This window comes from Cariama cristata, unplaced genomic scaffold, assembly GCF_000690535.1.
Source record: "Cariama cristata isolate BGI_N322 unplaced genomic scaffold, ASM69053v1 scaffold29373, whole genome shotgun sequence".
In the NCBI taxonomy this organism is placed as follows: Eukaryota; Metazoa; Chordata; class Aves; order Cariamiformes; family Cariamidae; genus Cariama; species Cariama cristata.
In genome coordinates, this window is record NW_009607441.1 from 1 (window position 1) to 16,380 (window position 16,380).

The window sequence follows — 16,380 nt, forward strand, 5'->3', positions numbered from 1 at the left end:
CCTCGCAGCCCTGCGGGCACCAACGCGGCCCTGACAGCCTCACAGCCAAGATGCACCCGGCCCCCGTGGTCATCCTTTGGGAACTGGGTGGCCAAGTATCTCTCGGGACTTGGGTTGCACCTTGCCAGGTTAGTCAGGGACTCTTTAACAGGACGGGCTGCAGGGAAACGCCGTCTGAAGTACCTTACTCCAACGGCCCAACTATGGGATTTTCCCCTCCACCTCTGTTTCCTCTCAGAAATAGCTTTAATTTGCAACATACAAACTTGGAAGGTATCCTTGCTTGCAGCTGAGGAGTCGTTTAGGATTACATCTTTAAATCTTCAGTGCTAAATGTGAAAGTCTGAATTCTCTTTTAATTTGCTTTTGGATGGTAATTTTTTTGAGTCTGGTCCTTATGTATCCTGAACTGTGAAACATATAAAAAACTTTATGAGTGAAGTTTCAGGAAATGTATTTTTTAGAAGTGCTGCAGACAAAAATGCACCAAATGCCTGCATTTGCCATCAGAGCTCTGGTTTTGTTTGTCTCATCCTCTGTTGTAATAGAGATACCACCTTCTTCTGGAGATAGCAATGGATAGACAGTACTGTCAAGGTGAAACAAGATTTCTCTTCTGACACTGTAGTAGAACTAATTGCCCCTCCAGAGCAGATCAGTGTTGGATCATATACCATGCTTAATCAGGCCTTGTGTTTGGCTACTTTGGCAGTATCTTCTTTGCCCTCTTGTACTTCGGCGCTTCACGTGCTTCAGCATATTCAGATTTTTGAATGTGGAGTGGGGTGAAACTCAATTCTGAGGGTTTATAAAATGTGGGCCATGTTGCAAGCATTGTGCGCTCTTGCTGTGAATTGAAGCATACAGAGCATAATCTCGCATTTTTCAGAGCAAATATGTGTCCACGTATACTGGTCACCCAGTGAAAGAGGACAATTGTACTGTAATTAAATAGATATTTGATAAGATATTTTTGTCACTTCTTCACAATAAATGTGGAGATTACACATATAGGAAAAATTGTGGTTGTCAAAGAAATAATGACTACAGGTTTGTTTTCAAAGTAGAATGGAAATAGTCATGTTCACTTATGTGACCAAAAATGTTACTGTAGCAAAAGGTAAAAGGTCACAGGTAATGAGCCCTTGTGGTGTTTGATATAAACTTCCCATTTGAAGACTGTTATTTAATAAGTAAATATTCAACAGTAAATGTGAATGCTGTACACACGATAGGGTGTTATATCAACATGCAGCTAACTTCTGCTAAAAGTCAGTAGTCCTCTAAAATAGCAAACTGCAGAACCCTTCCTTGCATCTGTGCTGGCCAACTGAGAGCATCTGCTCTTGCATTTCAAAGTTGCAATGTGTCAGGAATTCCTACAATTTCTGGAATATAAGAGGGCAGCAAATTAAGAAAAAAACAAAAATCTAATCGTATTATTGAATTTTTAAAAATTTATTACCAACTTTCTTGTTATTCTACTATCTGTTTTTGTAGCCAGAAATAGGCTGTAGTACTTGTCACTTATAATACTGGTAGAAGCCAAGCAACAAAGGAGCTTGTTATTGTTGCTGAAGCATCATGGAAAACATTTAGCTTCCTCCTTCATTAAAACCAAACCAAAAATGCAGCTTTATTTTTTTTTCACCTCAAATAATATGTGTGCAGCGAAGAATTTGTGAAGTACAAATTTGTTAAATATTTTGTCAAACATAGGACACTCGGCCCAATTTCAAAGCGGAAGAGGTGTTTTTGTTCTTTAGCTTGCTTCTGTGAGGCACTTGGAGTCTTTTAAGTCTTTTGCTTCTGTCTTTTCCAATACTAGCGTAATATGAGGCTGGAATAATCATCCATGTAAGGTCACTTTTTATCAGAATCAGACTGCTGAAACAGGTGTTGACTTACCACCCCTGCATGCACTTAGGAGATAAAGATGGCACAGAGTCAATGTTTTGCAACACACTGTAGCAGGAAAAAAAAACATTAGTGCATTTCTGAGCTGCATTTTACAGGACATGGTCTTCAGTACAGTCATTTCATGACTGTTTACATATTCTTTGAGTATATGTGATGGTGTACGCATACAATTTGAAATATTTCCTGTGGGAGTTGGTATCCATCAATGTACTGTTTTTCATTCTATTTTTTTATCTGAGTGTGAATCCGCTTATTAGTTAATGCTGCATTTTGAAAGACACAGATGCTTACCATTATAGCTAATAAATGAAAAAAATGTTATTATTTGCTTATCGTGGCATTGTGACATGATGTAATGGGGCCTGGTCTTACACTTCTTGAATTAGTGTTAAAACTTGTAATGACTTAATGTGAGTAGTATGAAGCCTTTAGCTGATTTTTGAGTCTGGTACCTGATTAAGCCTTCTCTCTTAAAATACAGCACTGCTGGGTGACTGCAGCTTGCTCTGTTGAAATGGCAACAGCACCATTGACCATGCCATCCTATTGCCAAATACACTGAGTTCTTGGCCACGCAGTTATTGCCATTCCAAACCCTAAGCCAAGCAAGATGTTAAAGTTTGGTGTTGAGTTGTAAAATAAAGGGATGATCTGCTCCTGTTGCACAGCTGACCCAGACTGTAATGGGCCAGTGTAATTGTTATGCTCTACTGGAATATTTTAGCTCTATGTTATTTTTAGAAACAAATGTGACTTACTAGGCAAAATGGTTTGCATTTAGTAGTATTAGAAATTCCAATGAATGTTGAGGTTTATGGAATAGCTGTTAAAAAAGGCGGGGGGGGGGAATGCTAATACACTTTAATCCAGGAGGGCCCATGACAGTAATTTCCTTTGTGGTGTAATACTGCATAGAGTTCTCAGAGATATTTGTACCTATGCATAAACTGCTCTGTTTTGTATTTTATCATTACATAATTTTGCTAATGCAAAGCTGGTGAAAATCTTAGTAGAGGAGCTGGTGTACATTGTTCTTACAAATGGACCTAGGAGTATAAGCCATGTCTCAGTTCCCCATACAATGCCTGACATTAAATTGTTGTTGAGTGATGGAGCTGGGCTACTTTCAGAGCAAAAGGTGTGTCAGTAGTTAAGTGTGAAATATAAGGTTTTCACTGAAATACAGTAGGCAGAGGAGACTATAACATAGCAGTTGGTGACATCAGTCATTTATTTGTATCTTACAAGTAAGATCCTACACTCTTAAGAAAGGCTACCTGAAAAATATACTTGAATGAGAATAGCTCTTCAGAAGTATGTAATTTATCAGCCTTCAAAATAGTATTACTTGGTGACTAAATTAAAATTTAATTTTGCTCTAGAATGGAATGTAGTGAAAGCTGAAATACTGCTGATCTTGCATGCAAAAAGAATGGGAGTGAGTATAATACTATAATACTAGTCTGGTTATAGAGTGGCTCTGGTGTTCAGACTGCGCAGACTGTTTACTTCCTGGTGTGTTAGAAGAATAGGTTAATGTTTGCATTTTTTATAAAAGTTTTAACAACCAAAGAGCTGAATGTGATTTGCAATTTAGTAATTGGACTAAACTTTCCTTTTTGTGTTTTTGATCTTGCTAGGTTGGCAGCCTCGTTGGTTTGTTTTAGACAATGGGATATTGTCATACTATGATTCACAGGATGATGTTTGCAAAGGCAGCAAAGGAAGTATAAAGATGGCTGTGTGTGAAATAAAAGGTAACAATTAATAGTTTTCTGCTTGAGGAAATTTTAGCTGCCAGGGAGATAGAAAAGATCACCCAACATACATTTGGCATCACAAGTTCTTCCCCCTCTATTTTTGTTTATCTGTAGTCCAATGTGATTGCTTCATAGTTCACAAACAATAATGAATGTGAATTATGAAGTGGTGACAAAGAAAAAATGTTTTTGTCAGTTAGAGCTCTGTTTTGAGATTTAGAACGCACTATATATTCCTTTTTGTTTTAAATAGTTGTGTGCATGTGCCTTATGCTTGAAATTACCTCGACTCGTTATTTAGTTCTACCACTGTTCCCTCGTATGCCCAGGGATAAGAGACTGAATCATGAATGCTAATTTTTTCAGAAGAGCAGCAGCAGCAGTGACCCAAAAGGGTAGTTTCTTATAAACCAGAGATGTTTAGTCTTTTATTTTCCTGAGTAATTTTTACTTTTGTCACTGTTAGCAGCTGCCCACGTGCATAGGTGATGGATGTATTAGAGTTAGTAAGTGAACTGTTTGTGACAGACTATGAGTTTAGCCTTTAGTGTATTGTAAGCTGTAGATCAACCTCCTTGGCTAATAGCAAAGCATTGTCTAACTCCCCATTGCTTTCAACCCTTGACCTCTTTCCAGATATCCACAGGTGACTGGGCTTGTGATATGGGTACTTGTATATTGAAAAGTGGGACTTCTTATTTTACATGGACCACCAAGTATTTTTCATGTGGCAACTCCTTGTTACTGTTTCGTTGGTGTAGATGAAATCAGTGATGTAAAGTGGAAGATCCCATTTTTGGCCATTCCAGTTGTTCATTTTGCTTGTCATCTTGTTCTTTTGGGGAAGGAAAAGTTGAAGCCTGGATTTGGTGCAGTCTACTGCATCCATGGCTAGTGGGGAGTGCGTCTGGAGGAACCGTGGTTGATAACATGAAACTCGGCAGAGTATTCACTTAAAGATACAATATTGAGTATAGTAGACTGTAAGCAAAGTCCACCTCAGTTCCTGGTTCTAGGACTCTGCGACCTGAAGCCACATTTCATCTAGAAGGGAGATTATTTCAGTTTTTAGCCTAGTCCTCCGTAAATACTTGTCCTTGCCACAAAACCCTTCAGTTTGCCATGTTTAGACCAGCTTTGGAATACAACAGTTATTACAGATTCATACAGAGTATATTGTTAGTGCAGAAAAGGAACCCCGTTGTACTTGAGTCTCGCCCCTGTTCAGCATTCTGTGTTCTTACCTGTTGACTTAAAGGAGTGCTGGGGAGAAGGGTTGAGCAGCTTTGGGCTTTTTGTTATTTAACAGTGGTACATTGTGATTTAGTGTATTACCATGGGATTGCAATAAACATTTTAAAATACTTTGATCAGTGGTTAATAAATAATTGTTACTGAGTTGAGGTTGTTTGGTTTTGTTTTTCTTTTTAAATTGTTTTTTTTCTCCTCTGTCATAAGTTCATGCAACAGATAACACAAGAATGGAGCTTATCATCCCAGGGGAACAGCATTTCTATGTGAAAGCAGTTAATGCAGCTGAAAGGCAAAGGTGGCTGGTAGCACTGGGGAGTGCAAAAGCCTGTTTAGCTGATACCAGAACAAAAAAAGAAAAAGGTATGTGTGTGTGTTACCTAGAGCATATACAATCTTACCACTTTTCAAATGCTTGTTTTCAGATAATGATAGTGCAAATATTGTGGTAGAAAGTCAGTATTATTGTCTTTTTAAATATAAATTGTAATTATTTCTAGTCATCTATATGGTAAATTCCCCCTTGGTGTTTGAAGTAGAGGTCACCTCCATTGACCTCATTGACCTCTTCTATCGTAAGAAGCTGAAATACCAGCGACTTACTGTCGTTACAAGAACAAACATACTGTTTGTAGTTGTTGTGAAGCCATTTCATTTCTATTGTTTTGATTCTTTATAGTTACTATTGTTTTTTCCATAATTTTTCTTGGATGGCTTAATGTAACCATTTCCTGCCACTCTGGTGGGTGTGAATTTCATCCACTAAATTTTTTCTACATTACATTGCAGCTAAGAAAGATTTCAACTTTGTTTTTCCTGGTAATACACTCCTTAATGGTCATTAAATTAGCATCAGTTATCCAAAAGTACAAACTTAACTCATCACATAATCCAATTTTCCTCAAAATTAAGTGACAGTTTAAGTGAATTTTTAAATTGATGCTTAAATGAAAAGTGCTTAAAAGTTAAAATATGTACATACATTGTATGCAATAAACCAATATGTCCTTTATTTTTTATAGAAATAAGCGAGACCAATGAATCTCTTAAAACCAAAATGTCCGAACTTCGTCTCTACTGTGATCTTTTAATGCAGCAAGTTCATACAATACAAGAATTTGTTCACCGTGATGAGACTCGCTCTCCTCCCAGCGTTGAGGTACAGGATTTCTAGAATGCCATTGGAGAACCTAATTATATAATACACCTCAAGTTTCTGTTGACATCTTATGCCTTTTTCATCTCTGTAATTTGGGGAGATTTAACCTAATACCAGTGTTTGAGTGCTTATATGTATATAATACTAACAGTGGTTATATGTGCGTAAAGTGTGTGGATGATTTAACTGTTATTGTAACATGCATTAGGAAGTAATTGCGTTATTGAGTCATTTGGTTAAAAGGCCAGAAGAGCTGCCATAGGAGTTATGAAATAATTTCTCTTGTTTCGCATCTCTGTTATGGGCAGCGTAGTTGAAACTATCTTGTTTGTCCATTCTTTACTTCTTTGTGTAGGAGGGTATTCCATTTTGTTATCAGTGTAAGCTAGTGTTACAGGTATTGGAAAACTGTGGTGTAGATAAGTCTCTCTGAATATGCACAAGTAAAATTATTCCAGTATTCCTGATTTTGAAAGAAAGTACTGGAAATTATGAATGGCTTCATTTTTTACAGTCTTGAGCAGCAGGTGGACAATATTGTTGTACACTTAGGGCAAAGCAAGGGGTTGATACATAGTCACAGCACAGCAAATTGTAGTCAATTTACAGCAAGGTGAAACTGACCTGCAGACTCCTTCCAGCTGTTTGCACATTCTGTTGCAATTAATTTGTTTCACTGAATGATCTTCTGATACCAGTTGCAGTAAAAACATTATGGCATTGTTGGCTGATACCCTAAAGAAATTCAGGTGTCGGAAAGAAATTGCAATGCTGTCATGTTTGTTTGCTTAAATTAACCTCATTGGAAGGTGTACATTTGATTAAATAAAATTGGAAATGGAGGTTCTTGGTAATGAGGGAAATGAGTCTGTGTGGGAGTGGTGGTGCAGGAGAGTTTTATTTGCATATTTTCATTTTTTTTTCTTACTTATGCTTGTGCTTTCATTTATTTTCAGAACATGAATGAAGCCTCTTCCTTGCTTAGTGCCACATGTAATACATTTATCACAACACTTGAAGAATGTGTGAAGATTGCTAATGCCAAGTTTAAGCCAGAAATGTTCCAGCTGTCTCACCCTGATCCCTTAGTTTCTCCTGTGTCACCGTCACCTGTCCAAATGGTTTAGACATTTTGAAATACTGTTTTTTCTAAGTGTCATATTGTTGGTTGGATGGGGGGAAGAATGGCAGAAGACTATGCTATTGCTATGTGCTATGGTGTCAACAGTTGAAATCTTGACTCTCTTGTGATCAGTACTGGTCCTAAATATAAATCAATAGTTTTCCATTCCCAGTCTTGTTTGCTAACCTTTACATAATCAGAGTAATTCATCGTACATGTCAAGACCTTGTAATGAGATATCTCATAAATGAATGAGGTTTAACTTTTCCTCAGTTCAACTGTTTCTTTGTATTTTAAAAGGTTAGCTGTACACTGATCTTAAAAATTTCATAACCTTGCCCACAATACAGCTCATCAGTTCCAAGATAATCTGTATTGTGGGATTTTGTTCTGGGAATCCCTTTCTTCTTTGCACTTAGATCTCTTGTCTCTTTATCTTCAATCAGTTTACTTAGGAACCTGATCAGTATTGATTTAAATTAATAAATCTCTTTGATACATATAGAGATTTGACAGTGATATCAGAAGAACCACAAGGAATCAAGAGGCAGGATTTGGCTTTATTGTGTAATGGGGAATTTAAGCTGGCATTTGGTAGAGGAAAAATGTCTTGATATTTCTGTGTATCATAGCAATTAACAAATGGCTCTATGAGTAACTTTGGAGCAAGAGAGAATGAATTCCATAGAAACTAGGTGGTATTTTTTGTAGTAAACTATTTCCTGTGTCAGTGCTTTAAAACTTTTAATATTGATGGCAATCCATCTGTTTTCATATAGTTAAATCAGTTTTTTAACTGAGAATGGTTGTTTTTAACTAAAAAAAAAAAGATTGCTCTCAGTCTTTGTAGAGACTGTAAATAAAGTAAAAATTAATATAGATATGCATATTATTCTTATAAGTAGCTTGTGACGTTTTTGGTATTGTTTGTTGTTTGGATTTTTTTTTCCTCCCCCAGATGAAGCGTTCCATTAGCCACCCTGGTCCTTGCTATTCCGAAAGGTAATTTTCTATTTCATTAAGCTTTTCTCTTATGTCTCAAAAAACCTCCCTGAACCTGCTAGCATTAAAATCAAAACGTAAGAAGAATTGTTTGCTTGGGGAAAAAAAATTAAATGGCATAAATTGATCTAAGATTTTGAAAACTAAGGGTGCAGATTATCAGTATCAGTGGCAAATATTGCAACTGCAAAATCCAATACACTATAAAAATTTCTTCATGGTAGAAACTTTATGTAAATTACTTATTCTGTCCAGTGCATGAAATTTGACATAGAGCTTGAAATGCTAACAGTCTTTTTGGGTCAGTATTTCAGATTCTTGATTACTTTCTTCTGCATGCAAAGATTAGATGACATTTTTATTTCCAGTTTCAGGCTTTATGATTATGAAAATGAAAAATGTTCTGTTGAATGTGCCACTTTTAGTTTAGTATAGTGAAAACATTGATACTAACAGTTTAAGCGCTAAAATTATTTTAAAGTATATTAAATTTGTGTTGTTACAGATTTTGCTTACTAATAGATCTCATTTCTTTTGTAGGAATAATCACTCTGTGAAAGAACCAATTTCATCCCTTCACCGATTTTCGCAGTGGCGCAGAAGAACATACTCGGATACAGAATCTTACAGTGATACTCCCTTTGAAGATTCTCAGAGTAAGTTTCAAAGAAGGCTGGTTTTCTTTTGTATCTTTCTGTACAATTTATTACTCTATTTACAGCACCTGTTCTAGTGCTGATATCAGCACAAGGAAAAAAGTTTTCTTAATTACACAAAGTTTTGGTTGTAAGATTCCTATATTATAAATCATAACACTTGTGTAGTTTGTTATGTGGCTGGCTTTTGCTGGCTTTCATTCATATTGAAAAGGATCTTACAGCTGGAGTAGTTGTATTGAAATCAGTGGGACTACTGGCAAGATAAAATAGACACATAACCAGAAAAGGGATGTTTGTACTAATAGTCTTACATGAACAGTGTTCTGGTAGGTGGTGTGGAATACTGTTGTTTACCACCTGCTTGTTGTCACAAAACAAATTCTCCTTTCTGTGACCTCTGTGAGTGGCGGGGGGTAATTTCCACCCAGAGCACTGTGGAAAGACTATTCAATTCAGTGGCTGCTTGCCTTTTGTAGAGAATGGCACTGTTCTGAAAGAGTGCAGCCTTGCCAATAAATAAAAACAACCCAAAAAATCATGAAATGATGTCATGATAAGAGTATTATTCCCTCCTGATTAGATGGGTCTGCTGGGTTAAGTAGCCAGTTCTTCTGTAGTTTTTCCTTTTGAATGTTGCTGTCATTTTGACTCCCATCCTAACTCCTCTCAGGAAGACTTTAACTTGACGAGTTCTTGACTAGTTCTGGTTTAGTCTTGCTTCCTTTCGGGGTGCCTCGTGCCTCACTTGGATTGAAAAAAAACCTGATCTGTGCATTGCTGAAAGCCCATGTGAGCACAAATTGGAACTAATGCTTTACATTTTATCATGAAGCAAGTATTTGCACCTCTGCACCATTTCATTGGTTCTCTGATGCTCACATGTTGCAGGAAGACTACCTCTTTTCACCTCACTCATCTGCCATCAGCATAGCATACACCACAGCATGTATACCAAGCTAATAAACTTACTTTAGATCCTATTCTGTGTCTCATCGCTAATGTAGCTGCACATCAGTCTAGCTTCCTGTAACGCAAGGCTTTGGTTGTTACCATCTGGACCTTCTGGTATTGGTTACCCAGTCTGACTCTTTTCAGGACTGCTGAGAAGAGTCTTTGTTTTATGCGTTTCTGCTAATACCAGGCTCTTTTGGTTCCTTACTATGTAGCACTAGTTTCTAGCTCAGTTTCTGTGTTTTTTTGATTTCTTTTACTGTGTTAGAAGCTCCCTCTGCTACCTTCCAGTTATTTTAGTTCTTTCTCTTTTGTGTCAGGTAGCCTAGCAATACCCAACTTGCAGTAAGTCATCCATTTCATTTTAATAATAGAAAATGTCTTAATTGAATACTTTTCAATGCATCAGTTCTTTAACAAAAAAAAAGTTCATGTGTTCCTCATACAGAGTATGTCTGCGCCTCACAGATTTCTGTCCTTCATAATGTATAAAAAAAAAAAACAACCCCAAACTTACTTGATTTATACTAGCTGAACATTCTTCATATCCTTGATCGAAATCTTTCAGGAAAAGTCCAGAGTAATTACGCTTCTGATTGCTTATGTATAGGAAATAGTTAGCAAATAGACTAACTGACAGATTGGATGAGTTTTTTTGGGTTTGAAAATTAAATACTTATTGATATCTTCATAGGATCTACTCACTGTTCTAGAAGCGCTGTCAATGGAGATCTGGTATCATCAATCATTCCTGAAGAAAATAGATCAGTATCAAAGCAAAAGTCTGAACTGGAAGAGACTCTTTCATCCTTTTCTTCCTGAAGAAACTGAAAGTATTCAATTTTCTATAAATAATGCTATGCAAAAGCTGCTGTAATTATACTGTTGTTATAGGAAGTAGTCATTTCCCTTTTTAGAAGGATTTCTCTGCACTTTATAGAATAACATAAAAACTATCTTTGAAGTGTATTTTATCTTTATATAGTTTATTTGCAAGAGTATTTTCCTAATATTTCACAGTTTGAATGTGCATTTTTTGAAACAAATGATGGCTTAAAAGATGAGCATCCACATTTGTAAATGTAGCTCTTTTTAAAAAGTGTGAAGGTCTGACTGATACATTAGTAAACCTGCAGGTTATAAACTCCAGCAAAAAGGTTTCATTTTTTTTGGAGAGAATGCAAATTGTGCCATGGGCCTCGTGGTCATTTGTACCAGGTCATCCACCAGAAGCTGTGATTAGCCCTGCAATGGCTTTTTTGCCTGTGTAAGGGCTGTGGGAATGGGCACTAATGGGTCTACTCTAGCAGCTTGACGGTAATTGACATTGCCTTCTTTAAAAACACAAGGATATACATAATCCGGTCCTTATTTTTAGCCAATGAAAGTAGAAATATTTAGTGTATTTTTCTACACAAATGTATAAAAATAACTTAATATGAAGCATTTGTACCAAACATTGGATATTTAATAATTTTTATTTATTTATTCTTTTTTGCATCAAAATTTCTACCTACTTTCACTACTAAAGATCTACTAAAGGCTTCAAAATATGCATAAATTGTTTCTGGGGTGTGTAGCATCACAAGTAGCTAATGCAACACTTAAGATTTACTCTGCTCACTTAAAATGTGTTTTTAGCAAAGTATTATAGAAGCAAGAGCTGAAATATTAGGCCATTAAGCTGCTGTTGGAATGAATATTTGTATCTATATTATTTATGACATATTTATACAAAAGGGAGCTTCTGTTTTTGCCACTCCTTTATATCATTTGAGGATGGTGTACACCAGGCGATGAATTCTGCTCTCAGTTACATCAGTGTAAATTTACATTAACTGTAAGTGAGGTCAGAGTCTGACTCTCTTAATAATTAATGAGTAATATAGTATAACAGTGCCTACTAGCACCTTGGTCCATAAGGTTGTTAGGGTTAGCATTGTAAGCTTTTGGGGATTTCTGGGGTATTCATTTAGGGATAAACTTGGTCTATAAAGTCTTATCTGTAGAGCACTTTAAGCAAGCCATTTACGGTTTTGATTTACACAGTTGCTAAATAAATGTACAGGGTTTTTTGCACTCAAGCAGATACCAAAATCTGTTTTTATAATCAAATCTTCTTTAATTTGGTTTAACTAGTCTTCCTTTTGTGTATATGAATAATTTGGTGGTTTTGAAGCAAGCTGGAAAGGACAGAGGGGAATGGAATGGAAGCTTTCCTTATAAATTTCTGGAATCTTGATTTATGTGAATCAAAACAGGTCCAAATGTTGAGGAAAAACCTATGAGCTGTTGCATGTATATAAAATACCAGTTTATAAACCATTATGTCAGGATCAAATGGAATGGGATGGTTCAAACAAGTGAAGTTATTTGTGGATACCAGTTCAGAGCTGTCATTTGTGCTCAGTTCTGTCAGTTTTCATGCAACTAGCATTTGCATATGCATATCAGCCACACATGCTTGTACATTTTTTTCTGAATGTTTGCTTTAATGTATTCTGTATTACACTTACAGCAATTGTAAAAACAAGTATTAAACCAGATGTTCAGAGAAGCAAACCATGTATTGCAATGAGAGCATTTTGTCTTGAATTATATGCTGTCATAGAGCTGCTTTTTGAAATTTCACGAAGATTTCTGCCAACTTGTACAGTGTTAAGTATATGTCACATTAACAGATATCTTTTACTGGCTTTCCACTACTACAGAGGAAATAGTTTGGACTCCACCCTGTGTAAAAAAACTCTTGAGACTCATCAGTGCATGTAGTAGTAAATAATAATATTAAATACTGCCACAGATAGGATTGGTTAGACAAAAGTTGTAATGATTAGATTCAAGCACAAAATTTGCATATAATTACATCAGCACTGTTTGGGTTTCTCCATGTCACTAAAGATGGAATGATGGCTTTGTGTACATGTAACATGTTCATGTTAAAGTTAATTCAGCCTTTATATATATACCTGTGATAAACTCTGTGGCAAAAATCCTAAAAGGTATTTCAATGAACTCAATGAAGATAATATGCCACCATACTTTTGGCATCTGGAGCTAAGAATTAATTTCTGAAAATGATTCTTAGCTGGCTGAGTGATCCATGTGATGATCCATATGTAGTAAGACTAAAAAATACCTGGATGCTCTTACATTTTCATTTCCGAGTTTAGGGGAGAGCATATCAGGAATCATTATTCTTTCTGGTGGAGAATGGGAGCTGAACCTCAACATAGACTGTGTGATTAGTACTCCTAGTTTTGATCTCACTTGCTTCTGAAGAGATCAATCTGGAACCAATTCTTTTTTTTAAATAGTATTTATCACTTAAACAGTATAAGCGTACTACATATAGTTAGATGAGAAGTGGTGATAACTTCTAGTTCTTCTGAGTTATACCTCTGAAGTCTCTAACATCAGATAATTAGAAATGGAATGTGCTTAAATAGCTTACCAGCTTGTACTGTAAAGAATTAATGATCAGGCACTCATTGTATGGAGATTTGTGATTACTGAGATTACAATGTTCAGATGTTCAGAGGCTTTAAACTTCTTAAAATTAATATTTGTATTTCTTTCCACTTAGTGTATAGTAATTCAGCTTGACTTTTTAATTCTGCGCCCCCCCCCCCCCCGCCCCGAGAAAGCATCTTTGGGATAGGAATACTTCAGAGGTTAAATAAAAATTTAAAAAAAAAAAAAAAAAAAAAAAAAAAAAAAATTTAAAAATTGAAATCACAGCTGTTTGTGTTAAACTATAAACTTCAGTTTTGCTTGTTAGCCACCATCAGTTTAAGTATTGTAGTGTGGCTGTTGCTCCTGCTGGTGTAAGTTAATAACTTTTTAAAGAGGTATGATGCCTTAAGAAAGGAAATGTCTGTGTCTGAAAACTGTTTTTTCAGATGTTCCTCATTACCGTGCTTTTTAAAAATGTGAAATGTGAGTTTTTAAATGTGAGTTAATGTGAAACCTGCCTGTTATGGGTGTTTCTTTACTGGCTGCTTTGAGGGCTGAACCTAAGAGATCCAGATCTAGAAGCGAAAGTTACTGCTGAAAGGGGATTTATGTAGCACCTGGGTGCCCAAATCCACAGTTGCCATTCTGAAGATCTCTGCTGTTTAACATTGAAGACCAAAGGATCACGTAGACTTTTATTCTACTTGTAAAGCTCCCCAGATGACTGTAACTGTCTCTGTACATCCTTAGAATTGCCACTGTCTTGGAAGAACTTGGCCCCTTAGCAGGTAACTTAAGCAGTGAACTAAGAGTTGGAAACTAGGCATTCCTCTGCCCATACTGGGGGGACACCAGTGCTTCACTATTTTGCAAACAATGTCTTAACACACTAAATGGAACAAGCTTACTAGAAGATAAAGGCTTGCACCTTAAAACATTATAAAAGAAATGCTTTACTTCTGCTCTTCCCACTGTGTATGTATAGTAGTGATTAGAAGGTGTCATTTAGGAATTTAATTTACTTGCCATTTTGACATTTGTTAAGTCTGGATGAACAGTCCAGATGATAGATTGTTGTTTGGCAAGTGCATATACACCCACAGCCATATCCTGACGATTCTAACCAGCACACATATGGGAGAGAAGGCTAAAGATGAAAGCACAACTGTATCTTATAGATGTGTTTTTAAAAAAAAAAAAAAAAAACAACCAAAAAAACCCCAGGCCTCCTTCAGCTTTTTCAAAGGGAGGGGTAAACAGGCATCTCCAAGACTGTCAGTTATAGATATCAAAGGTAATACTCTAAATCCTGTTGAGGGACAGGATTTCAGAGTGTCTCTTCCCTTTGTTTCATATTCTCTTATGATAAGTACTGCTTTGGCTACTTCTGTATCTTCCCTTTCTCAGTGCACTCAATAGACTGCCTAGGCATTTTCCACAAAGTGTGGGTTACAGTTGCAGAAGCAGGTCGTAATTACCTTACGTGAGTCTGACTCTTTAATTTTCCATGCACTGACTGTCACTTGCTGACATGTCGGAGTGCCTTATTGTCTTTGTGATCCCTTGTACTGCTGCTCTTAGTACTATGGCATTTTCAGTGGTTTTGACTGTGTTATGCTTTGGGTTTTTTAATAGACATTAAATATTCTGATTATTACTATTTTTTTTTTAAATCCAAGCTCTAAAACATTATTATCTTCAGAAAGAGGGAAAGAAAAGCAAACAACTAGAGAACATTCAGTTTTGATATTTTATCAGACTGGTGAGGTTTTTGTGTTCTGTTCATATAATTTTCTCCCCTTGAAGGGAAAAGTCGTTGAAACTGGAGATGATGGTAAAAATTGAAATGCACCGTTAAGACCAGAGTTTCTTGTCTGCTAGCAGTAAAATGAATCTCTCAGTATTATTGTGACTATCCACCATCACAGTTATTTTTCTCAGGCTGCCAGATATAAAATGTAGAGAATGTATAGCCCTGTAATAGAATTTATACAACAGCTCATAGAGATTTGTCAAAAAATTTTTCCTTATGCATCAGGACCCAGGAAACATGAAGGCCCAACGCCTTCACACGCATATCAGTGGTAGGATATCTTTCTGAACTTGGTCCTGTAGTGCAATGGATTTTTATCTTTAAAGACAGCAACTGTAAGCTTATACAGTTAAAAAAATCCCAGTATTTGACCTGAATATAATAAGCAAATAATTTGAAGTGTTCATTGCTCACTTTGTTTGTTTTTCATTCAGAGACTGCTCAATCTATTGTCTCAAAAAAATGTTACTGTTTAGGGATGAGTTCTCTGAAACTGAATATTGAATCTTTAGGTTGTGACTTTGTCACTCTGTATTAGCATTTGCTTAGTAGTCTTTTGAAAAAACACTGGCTCAGCAGGTTGGCATGTAAATTTATCTATTAAAACTGTGCTTCAGCAAAACCTGTAAATACTTTTTAATTCCTGTTTTTAGGCATGTGACTGATGCATCTGCTTAAAGTTAGGTGTGCTTGCTTAAGTACTGTGCAGAGTTGGGCCAGAGCGATACAGGCAGAGTGAACTTGCTTACACTGCCATAGCAGTGTGCTTTCCTCTCTGGATCGAGTAAATATGTCTAGACTCAGTAGAGGCCATGAAAGACCGCATTTCCAGTAGAATTTGTGGAGAAGAGTCCATGCTTAAATCTGCAGATGCTGCCTGTCACTATTAACTCTCTGGTGAGATGACTGACTAGTGCATTTTCAGTGTTAATTTTATTACATGCCTGTGTACACAAGTTAGTTGTTGGTGGAACAAACCTGTACCTGTGTATTTTTGTGTCTTGTATTGAGTTTGTTGGGGTTTTTGTTTTTTTTAAACATCTAATGGAATTGGAATGAGAAGCATTCTTCAAGTTTTTTATTTTTTTTCTTTGAAAGCTTTAAAGATTAAAATAAATGACCTTTTTTTACCTCATTTTTGTTATTCTTTATTTTATTTTCCTCCTTAAGGAAGAAATACCATGCATTCTTAAACACTTTCAACTTTGTGATTGTTTCTAAATATTCCTGGTTCCATCACTTGAAAAAGTCTGCATCTGGTCCTGACCCAAAGCTTAGCTCTTCCG

The 16,380-nt window shown here is 36.2% G+C and overlaps 1 protein-coding gene across 1 annotated transcript; it reads left to right on the top strand.

Annotated features, from left to right (window-relative positions):
• Nucleotides 1–3,556: 3,556 nt before the first annotated feature.
• PLEKHA3 (pleckstrin homology domain containing, family A (phosphoinositide binding specific) member 3) lies at nucleotides 3,557–10,992 on the top strand (the record flags this gene model as incomplete). The annotated part of the gene is made up of 7 exons (XM_009696705.1): nucleotides 3,557–3,677; nucleotides 5,139–5,294; nucleotides 5,954–6,090; nucleotides 7,047–7,211; nucleotides 8,172–8,215; nucleotides 8,756–8,871; nucleotides 10,520–10,992. Coding segments are annotated over 7 exons (867 nt in total), but the record flags the coding sequence as incomplete, so codon positions are not given.
• Nucleotides 10,993–16,380: the final 5,388 nt, after the last annotated feature.